The 15,901-nt window shown below is 47.6% G+C and overlaps 1 protein-coding gene across 1 annotated transcript; it reads left to right on the top strand.

Moving 5' to 3' along the window:
* The first annotated feature begins 6,812 nt into the window (after positions 1 to 6,812).
* Positions 6,813 to 7,763, top strand: LOC149875618 (olfactory receptor 51G2-like). Its single transcript, XM_090059177.1, has one exon. The coding sequence runs from the start codon at positions 6,813 to 6,815 to the stop codon at positions 7,761 to 7,763; it is 951 nt and encodes a 316-aa protein (XP_089915303.1).
* The last annotated feature ends 8,138 nt before the right edge of the window (positions 7,764 to 15,901 follow it).

Genomic DNA, 15,901 nt, shown 5'->3' with positions numbered 1-15,901 from the left:
AACTGCAAAGTAATTCTCACACTATTAACTGCCTCATTGTGCAATGCATTTGGACCTGCAAAGTAATTATCAGACCACAAAAATAACTATGCAGCTATAGAAGAGCCAACCAGCTACAAAGCTGGAGCTTGAAAATGTGTAACGACTCTATAGCTGGTTTCCATCTAGTTTTAGTTTGAATGTGTAGTGTCCCCTAAGCTGTACCGGGCCCAATATGCACAGCCTACGAGTCAAAATGATGCTGTCCTTCTGGTGGCCAGCTCCAAGGATTGAAAGTCCTGCTGGACTCTGTGCCGCAAATAATAACAATTCAATCTACCTCAGTCTACTCCCGCTCATTCACAGCAGTCGGGTGGATAGCAGCCCCTCCCGTGACCGGGCCACCAAAGATGGATAATGACCAAATCCCTAGAGCTTAGAGGGGAGTTGAGTCTCTGTAGCCACCCACTCCTGGCTGAGACCACCAGCTCATGACAAGGGTTTTCAGAGTGTGGGCATTTTCTCCACCAGGTCCTAGGCCAAGACTGAGTTCTTCCTCCATTTTCCCCCAAGGCCACTGGGAAGCCACCCAATGGTCAAAATGGGTTGCTGGCTGGGATCAAATGAGTGTTTTGGGACATCTGGGCATGACATTTGGCCCCCCCACTACAGAAGGACGTGGATGAAATGGAGAGTCCAGCAGACAGGGGGCTGGGGGACATGACTTGTGAGGAGAGGCGGAGGAAACTGGGCTGATTGAGTCTGGAGAAGAGAAGACTGAGGCAGGATTTAACGGCAGCTGTCACCTCCCTGCAGCGGGGCTGCAAAGAGGCTGGAGCTGGGCTGTTCTCAGTGGGGGCAGATGACAGGACAAGGAGCAATGGGCTCAAGCTGCAGCAAGGGAGGTTTAGTTTGGATATTAGGAAAACCTTTTTCACTAGGAAAGTGGTGAAGCACTGGAACAGGTAAATCAACCACCCGGCAGTAGCAACAGTATCTCCAGTCCATGCTGAGGGAGTCAATTGACTTCTTGGCTCATTATCCACTACGGGGCCCCATCTAAGCTCTTAATTCGACAGGTGTTAACAACCCTCCGTTTTTTCTAATGGTCTTGATGTTCTGCCTTTGTTCTGCCATTCAGTTGTCCATTGACTACTCCTGGTAATGAAGCTCCTATTTTACAGCCCTGCAGATGGTTTTTAAGTCACTCCAGTGTAGTTCTATTTGTTTCGGCTTCAATATTCAGCTGAATAATACAGCCCAAGGCCCCTAAAATATTAATAATTCTTCTAGTTTATTCTTAACTGGAGAAAAATATGTGCTGTATGTTATGTGACGATGGATCTCAACATCTTCACCCCTCCACTTTTCAAAATTGTAGTTCTGCCCACGCATCGCAGTAAAGCAACAACTTCTTACCTGCGGTTTCTTCCCCCACGCCTCACTTCACCCTGCGCTATTTGCCATGCCATTTCTTTAGATATATTGGGTAGCAGGTCTGATCTTACTACTTGTAAGGCTTTAGACCAAAGCCCCTGTCCACGTGGCTCAATGTAAGGAGCTACAGGCAAGCAGGCTTAGTGGCTCATGCTAGGGTTGGGCTCAGGCTTGTATCGGGGTGGGAGAAACAAAGGTCAAAGCCAATAATCAGCCTAGATTCCAAGATGCCAAGCTGAGGATTAGAGAAAAGCAATCGGTCAAGCCTTGAGGGTCCAAGACGCACAACAAGATAGACCACAGGCAGGCCATGGCAGTCAGAGGCAGCCAACAGTGCTGTTGCTGAGACAAGGCCCTGCAAGAAAGATTTTGTAGTCTTCCCATCAGGGCTTGGTGTCCCTCGTTCATCTGCCGGCACCCAGCACTTCATAGGACACCTCGTGCTGAGCTGCAACTTGCATTTGTCCAGCACCTGGGTGGCACTGCAGCCTGGGCTTCTGTCTGCAGGGGCCAAAGGTTTGGGCTCGGACCATACAGGTCTTGATGCCTACACCACTTCATATACCTGCTTCCTCGTCAGCTTTTATATAATCCTTCCCGTTTATTACCCTTAGGTTTCTCCTATGCCTTCTCGTATTCTCCTATATCTTTAGTATTCTTTCAGTTTCACTTAGTAGCAGAAGTAGACACGTGTGCTTAAAGTTTTTGCAAGCGGATTTATTGCAAAGAGGAGTTTATAGGCATTGAGGCAGGATAAGACCTCTGATTTAAGCCCCAGAAGATAGGGCGTGTGTAGCTGGGATACGGTGGCTTCGTTCCACTGGTATCAGTCCCACATAAAATGGATTTGGTCCACTGGTGTCAGACCCTCAGTTGTTTGCTCCATGGGGGCCTGACTGATTGGGTCCCATGGAGACCCTGCCCCTTGGCTTTTAGCACATATAGGGATAAAGACCACGCAGACATGTTTTGAAGCATCTGAGGCCCCAGCTGACCAGTCACCCCAGGGGGAGTTTCTGAGGGAGCCCATATAAGCTCCCTCCCATTTCAAGCCTGCTGCACACAGCAAGCAACACACGGTTCATTGCCTTGGGGCGTGCAGTATCCTCACATCCTGCTCTCTGCTCGGGCATGAATTCGGTGAGTACATGGGCCCCTCCACAGGGAAGTGTGAGGCCGGCTGTGAGCTTGGTACGTATCAGGGGGCAAAGCCATGTCCTTCGCAAGTCAGACTTCAAGGCTACACCAGCGAGATGAAAAGAGAATCAAAGTCTATCAGAGCACAGAGTCGTGATGCTGAACACATCCATGCTACCTGGTCCCTGGGGCTGGGGAACCAAGTGCAGGCAAACAGGATAGTGGTCTTGTTCCTCGGTGTGCCAGTGGCTGCAGACACTGATGCGCCTTCACCGTGTTGGCCCAGCGGCTTGGGTGGGCCCTTGACTTCTGATCCCACTGAAGCTTCTTAGCCATCTGCCTCCCGTGGGGTATTAAGAGTCATTAATGAGTTAAGGTGCTTAAGGGAAAGTCAGATCATTCAGGAAGGTCTGAGGTCAAACACAGACCTCAGCAGAGATTCATTTTGTCTGCTGAGCACAGAGGAAATTTTTACATAGACTCATAAAAAACGAGAGTTGGAAGGGGCCTCGGGAGGTCACGTTTAGTCCAACCCCCTGCTCCCAGTAGGACCAGCCACAACTCCATCATCCCAGCCAAGGCTTTGTCTACCCGGATCTTCAAAACCTCCAAGGATGGAGACTCCACCACCTCTCTGGTTAGCCTGCTCCAGTGCTTCACCGCCCTCCTGGTGAGAATTTTTTTTTTCCTAATATCCAACCTCAGCTTCCCTTGCTGCAGCTTGAGCCCATTGCTCCTTGTCCCGTCATCTGCCCCCACTGGGAACAGTCCAGCTCCATCCTCTTTGCAGCCCCCCCGGCAGGAGGTGACGGCTGCTATTCAATCCCCCTCGGTCTTCTCTGCTGCAGACTAAATCAGCCCAGCTCCCTCAGCCTCTCCTCACCAGTCCTGTTCCCCAGCCCCACAACCGTTTTCATTGCCCTCCGCTGGACTCTTTCCAATGTGTCCACATCCTTTTTGGAGTGGGGGAAAAACTAAACACAGGACTCGAGATGTGGCCTCCCCAGTGCTGAACAGAGGGGAAGGATCGCGTCCCTTGATCTGCTGGCACCGCTCCTACCGATGCAGCCCAGGATGCCCTTGGCCTTCTTGGCAGCGAGGGCTCCTGTTAAGCTTCTTGTCCACCTGTAACCCCAGGTCCTTTTCTGCAGAGCTGCTCTGTGTGCTCATGCTAGGTAACTGCTCTGTTCTCATTAACTGTTGTGCATTTCTGCAAATACTGTACGGGGTGATTGTATGGGTATAGACACAACAACCAAACAAAAGAAGGTCAGATCCTGATCTTTTAAACTGCTGCAAATCTGAAGCAGTGCCCTTACCTGTACTGGTTTAACTCCAGATGTGCTGTACCTAATTAAGCAGTGTGCATAATCCAGATGCACATATAATCAGATCACAGAAAACTACTTCCCAGCCTATCCTGTTATTCTCTCTCTCTCAAGCAGGGCAGTCAGACAAATAAACCCTGAGGAGACACTGCAATAGGAAGATGACCCCAACTCTCATGTAGGAGTCAAGTAAGGATGGAAGAAGTGAAAGCATTTGGAGTTATGGCCAGATACCGAGAGAGGAGATAGACAGTGAATCCACTTCATTCACACAGGGTCTAAATAAAGGGGCTATCCATGCTGACCATTTTGTGCGTGTCGCTTTCAGGTCAGAGAAACCTTTCACTGGTGTAAATCCAGAGTAATGCCCATGCAGTTACATTGGCCTGGGGCAAGATCTTGGAATACCACTTAAATTCATCAGAGACCTGCTCACTGGTGCAACTCCTGTGACCTCAGTGGAGTCACCAGAAGAGAATCAGGCCCACCCAAGATCCCCCCTGCCCTAGCATTTCTTGATGGGGGAAGAAGGCAGACCCAGGAATGATGAAGCAGGCAGGCTGATGCTGGTGCCCAGAAAGATGCTGGAAGAAATGATTAAACAATCGATTTCTGAGCACTTGGAAGATGAAAAGATGATAAGGAGCAGCCAAAGTAGATTTGTCAGGAAAAAGTGATGCCTAAACTAATTTCCTTCTATTGCAGGCTGTTGTGGAAGGGGAAAAAACATTAGATGACATATTGCAGAAAACCTCCTCTTAGCCAAATAGGCGAACTGGTCTACAGCCATGGTTTTTAACCTCTGGTCCATGGACCCCTGGGGTCCACAGACTATGTCTAAGAGGTCTGAAAAAGATGAGTGTGATCCATCAAAAGTATGTGAATACCCAACTTATAATTCTAAGTGGTTCGTACCTCCATTCAACATTTTTTAGTCCTCTGCAAATGAAAAAACATTGAAAGCCACTGGTCTAGAGCAAACTGTTGTAGGACTGGATACACCACTGCCTGGAAAAGTGTTTTTGGAGGTTAGTTATAAGTGGGCAGCTTGCATTGGCAAGGCATATCAAGTGGGCTTTCTCAGGGGTCTGGGCTGAGTCTGGTATGGTATTTCCCAGTGACACTATCACAGGTCTTGTACCAGGTATGGGGATTAAGACATGGTTATTCTGAGCTATAAGCAAGTTTATTAAACCCTAAGAGTCACAATTCTAATACTACAATTAGTCCAGAGCAATACAACACACTCATCCCCCTGAGATATAATGAACACGACATCACTGGTTGATCAGCAGGGATCCTAGTTTTCTCTGATAAGAAACAATTCCCAGTTTTTAGATTAAAAAGAGTAACCCCAAATCCACATTTTTCCATGATTAAAATGAAACCCTACTATATCTATATCTATCTACTTTGTCCTTCATGGGTGAAGATGACCGCATCCAGCGGGAGGAGGGGAGGGAAGAAGATAGAAAAGAAGTGGGAAAGAAAAAGGTAAGGAGAAAAAAGAAAAGGCCAATGCTTTGTTCTGGATTTGGGACCTCCAGGATGGATGGTTGCAAGCAATTTGCTCCCACGACTCTGGGTTGATGCCAAAACTCTTTAGGAACATCTTTAGGGTGACATTGGACCGCTTCTTTGGTGCAGCATGAAAGCGCACAACATTTGACAGTTCACCATAGAAGACTTTCTTTGGCAGGCGAGTGTCCGGCATTCTTGAGAGGTGGTTGGCCAGTCTTAGCTGTGCCACTTTCAGCAGCGTGTGAATACCGAGGAAAGGTGATCTTCCAAGCACCTCGGTCTCGAATCTTGTCCTACTTTAATATATATCTTACTGGCATTGAATTTAAAAAATGGAAAAATGTGGATTCAGGGTTATTTTTTAATCTGACAATTGAGGAATTTTTTTTGTCAGAGAAACCAGGATCCCTGTTGATCAGGCCATGAGGTCTTGTCCAAGGCCCCTAGCTCCTGTGTCTTGGATCGGTGTTTGGATCCAAAGGGTATGGTTTCTCACCTCTCTTTATATACCATATAATTTGAATTTTGTAATATATAAAATTAGTTTAAGCCTTCCTCTGAATGCATATTAATAATCTGGCTTTTGTTTCCCAAATATGGTCACCCGTAATTAGAAGTTTCCATTCTGGGCTCCTCTGGCCAGGACTACACGAGACACTTACTGTGCAGTACCATGTTACTACTGAACAGTAGCTTGTTAGTACTGTGCAATAGTATCACTGGGCACTAACAAGGACACGACACTACTGTGCAATACGAACAAGCCAGTGCACACTCGTAATGAGCTACTCTATAGTAAGTGTCACTAGGCAACTGTGCCTAGGTGCTACCATGCAGTAACACGGATTACTGCACAGTCATTTAGTACTTGGTTATGCAAGCACTAAATGACTGCGCAGTAACAGCTGTGCAGTCATCTTCTGGTGTATACAGGGCCTCTGAAGCACTCCCACAGCCTGCAGGTAACACTGAATATTTTCAGCAGTGGCTTGGCTGATGGAATAGAGAAAACACTTACTAAATGTGCAGACAATACCAAGATTTTCTACCTTTCTATTCAAAACTTTATATGTCACAGCAGGGACAACTCTGAACTTTCAGGGACTATGTAATGCTTAAGCAAGATCTCCAAATGGTAGAGGCATTTCAGGCATAGTCAAGCTACTCTCCCCTAGTGCAGTGGGATGGACATGATGAGCTTCATCTCCCCTTGCTTCTCCTCAGGTAACCAAGACTTGTAAATCCACCACTGCTTCACCTGAGTAGAAATCAGTGGCAGATCCAGTGGGGAGAATGGGAAGGACCTTCATGGTTCAGTAACAGGTTGTGACCAGTTTCTATAATCTCCACTTTAATCAATGCCCTGCTTTAGCTTCTAGGGAGCTGAGTCGGTGGCACTGACACTCGTTCATGACGGCTTCCAACCATACCAGCCCTGCTGTATTCCTCCTGACAGGCATCCCAGGACTGGAACATGCTCATGCCTGGCTTTCCATCCCTCTATGCTCCATGTACATCACCGCCATCTTAGGGAACTGCACAATCCTGTTCATCATAAGGGCAGAGCCAAGCCTCCATCAACCCATGTATTTTTTCCTGAGCATGCTGGCTGTCACTGACCTGGGTCTCTCGGCTTCCACTTTGCCCACAATGCTAAGCATCTTCACATTTAATGTGAGGGAAGTTCACATTGACGCTTGCATTGCCCAGCTGTATTTCATCCACACCTTCTCCCTCATGGAGTCGGCTGTGCTGCTAGCAATGGCCTTTGACCGCTTTGTGGCCATCCACCAGCCCTTGAGGTACAACTCCATCCTGACCCATGCCACTGTTGCCCGGATAGGGCTGGTGTTTGCCGTGAGGAGTGTACTCATGGTCATGCCAACCCCCATTCTCCTCCGCAGGCTGCGGTTCTGCTTTCCCAACATCCTCTCCCACTCCTTCTGCCTTCACCAGGACGTCATGAAGTTGTCCTGCTCTGACAGGAGGATCAACAGCATCTACGGCTTGTTCGTTGTCATCTCCACAATGGGCCTGGACTCGATGCTCATTTTCCTCTCCTATGTTATGATCATTAAGACTGTGCTGAGCATTGCCTCCCAAGAGGAGCGCCTCAAGGCTCTGAACACCTGTGTGTCCCATATCTGTGCTGTTCTCATCTTCTACATCCCTATGATTGGTATCTCCATGATCCACCGGTTTGGGAAACATGCCTCCCCACTTATCCATGTCTTCATGGCTATTGTTTATGTGCTGGTCCCACCTGTGATGAACCCCGTTGTGTACAGCGTGAAAACCAAACAGATCCGGCAGAGAATATTTCAGAGGTTCCAGAGACAAAACACCATGGCCAAGAGCTAAGGGGACTTTTGTCATAGAAATCATAGAATCATAGAAAATTACAGCTGGAAGGGACCTCAGGAGGTCACATCTAGTCCAACCCCCTGCTCAAAGCAGGACCATCCCCAACTGCATCATCCCAGCCAAGGCTTTGTTTAGCCAGGTCTTAAAAACCTCCAAGGATGGAGACTCCACAACCACCCTGGGTAGCCCATTCCAGTGCTTCACCACCCTCGTAGTGAGAAAGTTTTTCCTAATAACCTATACCACCGTTGCTGCAGCTTGAGACTATTGCTCCTTGTCCTGTCATCTGTCCCTGCTGAGAACAGTCCATCTCCATCCTCTCTGCAACCCCCCTGCAAGGAGGTGAAGGCTGCTATTCAACCCTCCTCAGCCTTCTCTTTTGCAGACTTAATCATCCCAGTTCCCTCAGCATCCCCTCACAAGTCATGTCCCCCAGCCCCTAAATCATTGTTGTTGCTTTCTATTTGACTCTCTCCAATGTGTCCACATGCTTTCTGTAATGGCGATCCCAAAACTGGATACAGTACACCACAGTACTACACAGTATAGTCCTTCTCTTCACAATAGAGAAGGTACAAGGCTTCCTGGATTGTGAAGTGCTCACATCCTGTGATAGCACGTGCCGTGAACATACCTAAACAGATAATAAACATTTGTGCATTTTTGACCCCCAAATAGCTCAGATTTGTGTTGTACAGTTACCCAGATGGAGAGAGTGATAAAAGATATACATCCCAACAGTGCAACAAACTGCTTACATTTTTCTCAGACTTGTTTGGAAAGACTTTATCAGCCCCTAGCCCAACTGACAAGCTAATGTTTTAATGTTCTTTCTCTCTCTGTTGAGATGTTCATCTTTATTTGCTTTGCTTGCCCCCACCATGCACTGGCACTCTCATTGGTGTTCTAAATTTCACAACTGTAGCTGCTGTTTTCATGCTCCTGTCAATCTCTTTCCTCATTGGTGCATTTCTAGATTTTTTTGTCTTACTGGGTCATCTAGCAGTCAGGAGGCCTCTTTTTCCCATACTGGTTTTCAGCACCATACTTAACATAACTACAGCTGAGCACAACCAGAATGCCTACATTGGTGTGACTGGATGCCTGTTGGTTTTTTGGGTTCAGTTTTTGGTGGGTTTTTTTTTTTGGTGAGGGTGGGAAGTTCCTGTTCAGGGGTGTGGCCAGTGCAATACAGTAATCTAATGGGAACATCTATATGAGATGCTTCAAGTCTGTAGATTAATTCTCTTGAGCATTAACTCAATGGGCAAAAACTGTGCTAATGCACAATAGAATTAGTCTCCGTCACATTAGCGTCACCAAAAAAGCATGCGCCAGTGCTAATGTACAGTAGCGTTGATTATAGTATGTTAAGTTAGTTCCTGTAATTACAGATACTAATTACGGCACATAAATGAACATGTAGACATGCCCAATGGCTATCAAGGTTCATAGGAAAGCAGGGTCGGAAGGGATCTCACAAAGTCATCTACCCTATGCCCCTGCTCGATGCAGGATCATCCCTAACTAAACCATCCAACTGTCTGTATGACCTTCTCCTGAAAAACTTCAAAGATGAGACTCCACCACTTCTCTGGGTTGCCTTTTCCAGTGTTTTGCTACTCTCCTCATGAGAAAGTTTTTCCTAATATCCAACCTCAATGTCTCTTGCTGCAGCTTGAAACTATTGTTCCTATTTTGTGAATCTGTAGTCCTGTCCCCTATGACCACAACGAATAACCCATCTTCATCCTCTCTGCAATCACACTTAGGGGATTTGACGATGATAAGACTAGAGACTATCACGAAATTAGTAGATTTATTAACAGATGTGATGAAACAGCAGGTGTTTTGTGGGACTGGTTTGATTCCTGCCCCACACACCCCAAATTTAGAAAGGGTTGACATGTATATGTGGCCTCACCTAATCCAGCTCAGTGAGATGTGCTTCCCTTTCCACTCAAAGGAAATGAATAGATTCTACTTACTTTCTTTTAGAAAGTCCAGGAGCTCTTTGAAGCCAGCCAAGTTTTTTTGGCTCAGAAAGAATATCTCCCCATGTTTGCCCCCTTTCTTACTGCAGCCAATTCTCAGAGCCCCCTCCCTGTTCATAGGTCCAATTACCATATTGCCCAGCATCTTTTACACTGCTTAAATGCAAAGTTTCCATTTTGCCTCCAATCATGTGCTCCCAAATGCCCAATGAGACCCTCTAAAATGGCATCCCTGTGAAAGCTTCACCCAGAGGTTCTCAAACTTTTGAGACCCAAGACTGCCTTGGGCGATTTCAGCTTCTCACTTTCACTTATCTCTTGACTACAGAAACATACTAGAGCAATTCTTCTGTTGCAAAGACCTCACAAAGACCACACCAGGTGGCCATGTTTTTGGCATGCTGGATTCCTATTTGACATCTCTGGGTTGATTTTGTGAATTCAAATTCATTTTGGGTATAGGTGTCTGCCCACCAAACAATGCTGATATTGCACTGCACCATTAAAAGCATCTCCCAGCACCCCAGGGTGTTGTGGTAGTTCAGTTGAGAATCACGTATATTTCATAGGAAGTATGGGACTGCAAAGGATCTCCTGCACCATTGAGCCCATTCCCATGCAATTCCAAGGAGTTATACTCATTCGTTTAGCTCCCAGACCCTGAGACTCTTGGGGGAGGAGGGTATGCTGGGGGAGGAGATTATCACATGGCCTCAAGAATCCTATATTCCCCACCCTGCATCGATCATGAACACAAAAGTACTACCACTCTATGGACTTCTAGAGTTTATAATCATGGGAGGTGGTGGCAACTGGCTTCTGGTAAATGATGCTGAAGAAGGGCTGATATTTGAAACTTCAGCATAGCATAAATTAATAAAGAAACGTTATTAGGTACTAATCTAGCTCCCATTATCATCGTCTCTAAACACAATGAGCTATGTGAATGTGTTGAATTTGCACGTGTGAATCTAAAGTTACTTGCTGTTGAATCTGCTAATGTAAACGCATGTGTAGCTTTACCTTGGGTTCCCACTATATTCTGTGCCCTCCAGGCTGGGAGCGCTCTTTTCTGCACTTGTGGGTGGAGCTATTTATTTGTGAAGACCCTGGGACAAACATCACACATCAAATTTCCAGCCTTTCATGTATTTTCCATCCCAACAACCCCTCTTACACAAGGACTAGGACTCCTCTCCCCACCTTGCAGCCAGGAAACCAAAGCACAAGAAGGCACAGATCCTGACCCATAAAGGGGCATGAATGTGCGTGCCATTCACACCCCAGATTTAGGTGCCTCCCTTGCCTTGCAATGCATTGGAAGGGGGCAGCTCTGAGGACTGGGGTTCATATCCACTTATTTGCACGTAGGCCAGACTACAGGAAACACCAAAGATGTGGGGCATCACTCTGGACCTCAGGTCCTTCCTGAAAGATCTGAGTTTGACATCTATGTGCAACTGGACGTTACAGGCTAAAGCCCTTTCCTGGGCTCTGGCTCCTAACTGGTTTCTTTGGCCAGATGTTAACACCAACCTTCTATGCACCAGCCTGCTTTAGCTGTGGCAGGTCAGGGTTGACTGTAGTTTTATTAACAGTTTAGATTATGAATTTGTCGGGGATGGTTTAGGTAGGGATGATCCTGGCTCAAGCAAGGGGTTGGACTAGATATGACCTCCGATGGTGCCATCTAGCCCCATTCCTCTATGGTTCTAGCCTGATGGTTACTGCACTTGTTCAGGACATAGGAGAACTGGGTTCAACTCCCTGCTTAGCATGGAAGGCTTCAGATCTAGCTCTTCCACCTGGTGCACCCTTTTTGCTAGGCTCAGCCGTGGGGCTATATTTTGTATTAAAGAGCCATAGGTAAAGTACACAGAGTCTTCAGAACAGGCTTCCCCCTCCCACCTGGTCACCAGACTGGACATCCAGGCTTCATCATGCTCTCTCTGGCCACATGGATCTTGCATTCCCTGCTGCACGGTGACAACTGTGCTATGTGCTGAGCTTGGTGTCATGGAGGCATGTTGCATGTGCTGTGAAAAACTGAGCAGATCAAGCTTCTCAGAGGTTGAGCTGGGAAATATCTGCACTTTGGATGTTTCTACACATGCCCTGAGATATACAGTTGGTACTGTGCTTTAGCAAGTACTAAATGCCTGCATAGTAGTACCTGATGAGTAGTAGAGTCAAAGTCATGGTTCATGCCTTCCAATGCTACACTGCCGTAACAATGAGCTTCATCACCATAGCTCATTATTATGGTGAGGCAGCATCTCATATAGATGTGCAGTTTGTGTACCATACAGGACTAGGCATTAGATGAGCTCTGGGTACCCCAGCTCTACAGGGCATGCTCAGTATCAGAATTGTAGCTGCTAATCAACTTGACCTTCAGAAGCATCAGTACCTCTGGACTGTCCATTCATGTGGACCTCTGGTACCTGAATTCCCCCTGTGCCTCACTTTGAGTACCCAAGGGACTTGCCCAAACCTGTCAAATCCCAGTGAATAGTCTTTATTGGGAACATGGTACTGGATGAAGGATGAGTCATGCTGTTCTTTGCTGTGGCTTTTACTTTGAAGGGCAATGCTTGCCCCCTCCACTGCAGCATAGCCATGGTTTTGTGCACCTGAACTAAAAGCTGCAGCAATGAACTGGAGTATCTCATCAGGCAGTTATAGATGCCCCCCCCCATTGGTTTTCACACCCTCAGCTTTGCAAGGGTGAAGGAATCTAACCCTGTGCATTAGCCATGTTCTTCTGGACTACCCCAACTCTAGGACTGCCCTTTCCAGCCTCATGAGATAGGTTAAGCAAAGCTGGATGTTACTCTGTGCTAGAGCTCCACTCCATGCAATACAATGGGGATGTCCAGGAGCAAGTTACATCCCAGTTCTTCACCAGCTTCAGTCAGGCTTAGAGCAGTCTGGGGGAGCCCTGAATTAAACCAGCTGGTGAAGTTTTGCAAGAGCTGTTCCTCTAGCAGATTGCTAAAAAAACTGTATCTTCTGGCCACATCCACCAAGATGCCACCTATAGGAGACAGGACATTCTAAGGATAGGACTTGCCTCTGCATCCATAGGAGATAAGGCCTGTTACCAGCAGTGTTCCATTTTCAAAGGGCGGGGGTGTAGCTCTCTATGTGAAGGAAAGCTACATGTCCCTGCAAGCTGATGTTGGCGACCGGCATGGACAGCTAGAGACCCCCTGGGTAAAAATTCATGGGAAAAATGGCACAGGGAACACAACGGTGGGAGTCTACTACAGACCTCCCACTCAAAGTCCCGAGCTTAACCAGGAGTTCGCCCGTGAACTGACTGAGGCCGCTTGCTCCAGGACCTTGGTTGTCATGGGTGACTTCAATTACCCGGACATCTCCTGGGAAGATCACTCAGCAAAACCCGAGCGGGCGCAAAGCTTTCTCTCGTGCGTGGATGACCTCTACCTGACTCAAGAAGTCTATGGGCCAATGAGAGGCAAAGCGCTGCTCGACCTGGTACTGGCTATGGGGGACGACCTAATCGGTGACCTAGTGATCGATGGGAAGCTGGGTGACAGCGACCACGAGCTGATCAACCTCACCATCCGCTGTAAAGCTGGCAAGTCAGGCAGCAACACAGAAGTCCTTGACTTCAGAAAAGCCGACTTTGACAAGCTCAAGAGGCTTGTCGGTCAGACCCTCAGGGACCATGACCCCAGGGAGATGGGAGTTCAAGAAGAGTGGTTGCTCCTCAAGGAAGCGATCCTCAATGCACAAGCTAAATCTATTCCAATATGGAAGAAAGGCAGCAAGAAGGCACAGCAGCCCCCCCCAGCTCCCCAGAGACCTAGCGGACCTCCTGCGGCTAAAAAGGAAAGCCTACAAAGGATGGAGGATGGGATTCACCTCCAAGGAGGATTATTCTGCACTGGTCTGGTCCTGCAGGCAGCAAACCAGGAAAGCCAAGGCTGAAACTGAACTCCAACTATCTTCAAGCATCAAGGACAACAAAAAGTCCTTTTTCAGATATGTGGGGAGCCGGAGGAAAAGCAAGGGGAATGTTGGACCCCTGCTAAACCAGATGGGGCAACTGACAACTGACGCCCAGGAAAAAGCCAACCTATTAAATAGGTACTTTGCGTCAGTCTTTCAGCAGTCCCGTGGGACGCCCATGCCTGCTATGGGACAGGGAAATCTGGGTGAGGGGGATCCCCTACCCTCCATCAATGCTGACCTCATGAAGGAACACCTTGAGAAGCTGGATACCTACAAGTCAGCCGGCCCTGACAAGCTGCACCCCAGGGTACTCAAGGAGCTGGCGAGCGTCATAGCCCAGCCCCTGGCATGGATCTTTGAAAACTCCTGGCGCTCTGGTGTAGTGCCCGAAGACTGGAAGAAGGCCAATGTGGTGCCGATCTTCAAGAAAGGGAGGAGAGTGGATCCGGCTAACTACAGGCCCATTAGCTTGACTTCTATCCTGGGGAAGATCTTAGAAAAGTTTATTAAGGAGGCCATCCTTGAGGGACTGGCCCAGGCTAACATCCTAAGGGGTAGCCAGCACGGGTTTGTTGCGGGTAGGTCTTATTTGACTAATCTCATTTCCTTCTATGACCAGGTGACCTATCACCTGGACAAGGGAGAAGAGATTGATGTCATATATCTTGACTTCAAAAAAGCCTTTGATTTGGTATCCCATGATCACCTCTTGGCCAAACTGGCCAGTTGTGGCCTTGGCTCCACCACGATCCACTGGCTGGGAAACTGGATCCGTGGTCGGACCCAGAGGGTTGTGACTGATGGCAGTCACTCATCGTGGTGCCCTGTGACCAGTGGGGTCCCTCAAGGCTCTGTCCTGGGACCCATCCTGTTCAACATCTTCATTAACGATGTGGACATTGGAGTCAGGAGTGGACTGGCCAAGTTCACTGATGACACCAAACTTTGGGGCAAAGCATCCACGCCAGAAGATAGGCGGGTGATCCAGGCTGACCTGGACAAACTCAGCAAATGGGCGGACGAGAACCTCATGGTGTTTAACACCGAAAAATGCAAGGTTCTCCACCTTGGGAGGAAAAACCTGCAGCACGCTTATAGGCTTGGCAGTCCTACGTTGGATAGCACTACAGAAGAAAGAGACTTGGGGGTCATCACTGACCACAAGATGAACATGAGCCTGCAATGCGATGCTGCAGCTAGTAAAGCGACCAAAACGCTGGCTTGCATCCATAGATGCTTCTCGAGCAAATCCCGGGACGTCATTCTCCCCTTGTACTCAGCCTTGGTGAGGCTGCAGCTGAAGTACTGCGACCAGTTTTGGGCTCCACAATTCAAAAAGGATGTGGAGAAGCTTGAGAGAGTCCAGAGGAGAGCCACGCGCATGATCAGAGGTCAGGAAAACAGATCTTACGATGACAGGCTGAGAGCCACGGGACTCTTTAGCCTGGAAAAGCGCAGGCTCAGGGGTGATCTGATGGCCACCTATAAGTTTATAAGGGGTGACCACCAGGATCTGGGGGAACGTTTGTTCACCAGAGCGCCCCAAGGGATGACGAGGTCAAACGGTCACAAACTCCTGCGAGACCGTTTCAGACTGGACATAAGGAAGAATTTCTTTCCTGTCCGAGCCCCCAAGGTCTGGAACAGCCTGCCAGCGGAGGTGGTTCAAGCCCCTACATTGAACACCTTCAAGAGCAAATTGGATGCTTATCTTGCTGGGATCCTATGACCCCAGCTGACTTCCTGCCCTTTGGGCAGGGGGCTGGACTCGATGATCTCCTGAGGTCCCTTCCAGGCCTAATGTCTATGAAATCTATGAAATCTATGTCTGGGGGGTGGTAAGTAAGATAATTTCTGGCTCTCCAATTGTGAGTGGCCTCTCATGTCACACCCTGTGTTTATCAGAAATGTATAACATGAAATTGTATAAAGAAAATGGACATTTTATTGACCTGCCTGGATATTATTTCTAAACATGTCTCAGTGCTTCCTGGGTTTTTCTGTGTTTGCTTAGACTGGTTGCTATGTGTTCAGAATAGCTAAAGATTAAAAAAAGATAAATATTTTATATATGTAGACATAGAGATATATCTTTAATATATCTATATCTCTATATCATAGCTCTATCTATATGGATATCTCTATCTCTATATAAATAAA

This window comes from Crocodylus siamensis, chromosome 1 (genome assembly GCF_052110815.1).
Source record: "Crocodylus siamensis isolate JL-2025a chromosome 1, ASM5211081v1, whole genome shotgun sequence".
In the NCBI taxonomy this organism is placed as follows: Eukaryota; Metazoa; Chordata; order Crocodylia; family Crocodylidae; genus Crocodylus; species Crocodylus siamensis.
This window is presented reverse-complemented; position numbering and strand designations above follow the sequence as displayed.

Bases quoted from the DNA above. Each gene is read 5' to 3' on its own strand.
- LOC149875618 (XM_090059177.1), top strand. From the start codon at position 6,813: ATGACGGCTTCCAACCATACCAGCCCTGCTGTATTCCTCCTGACAGGC.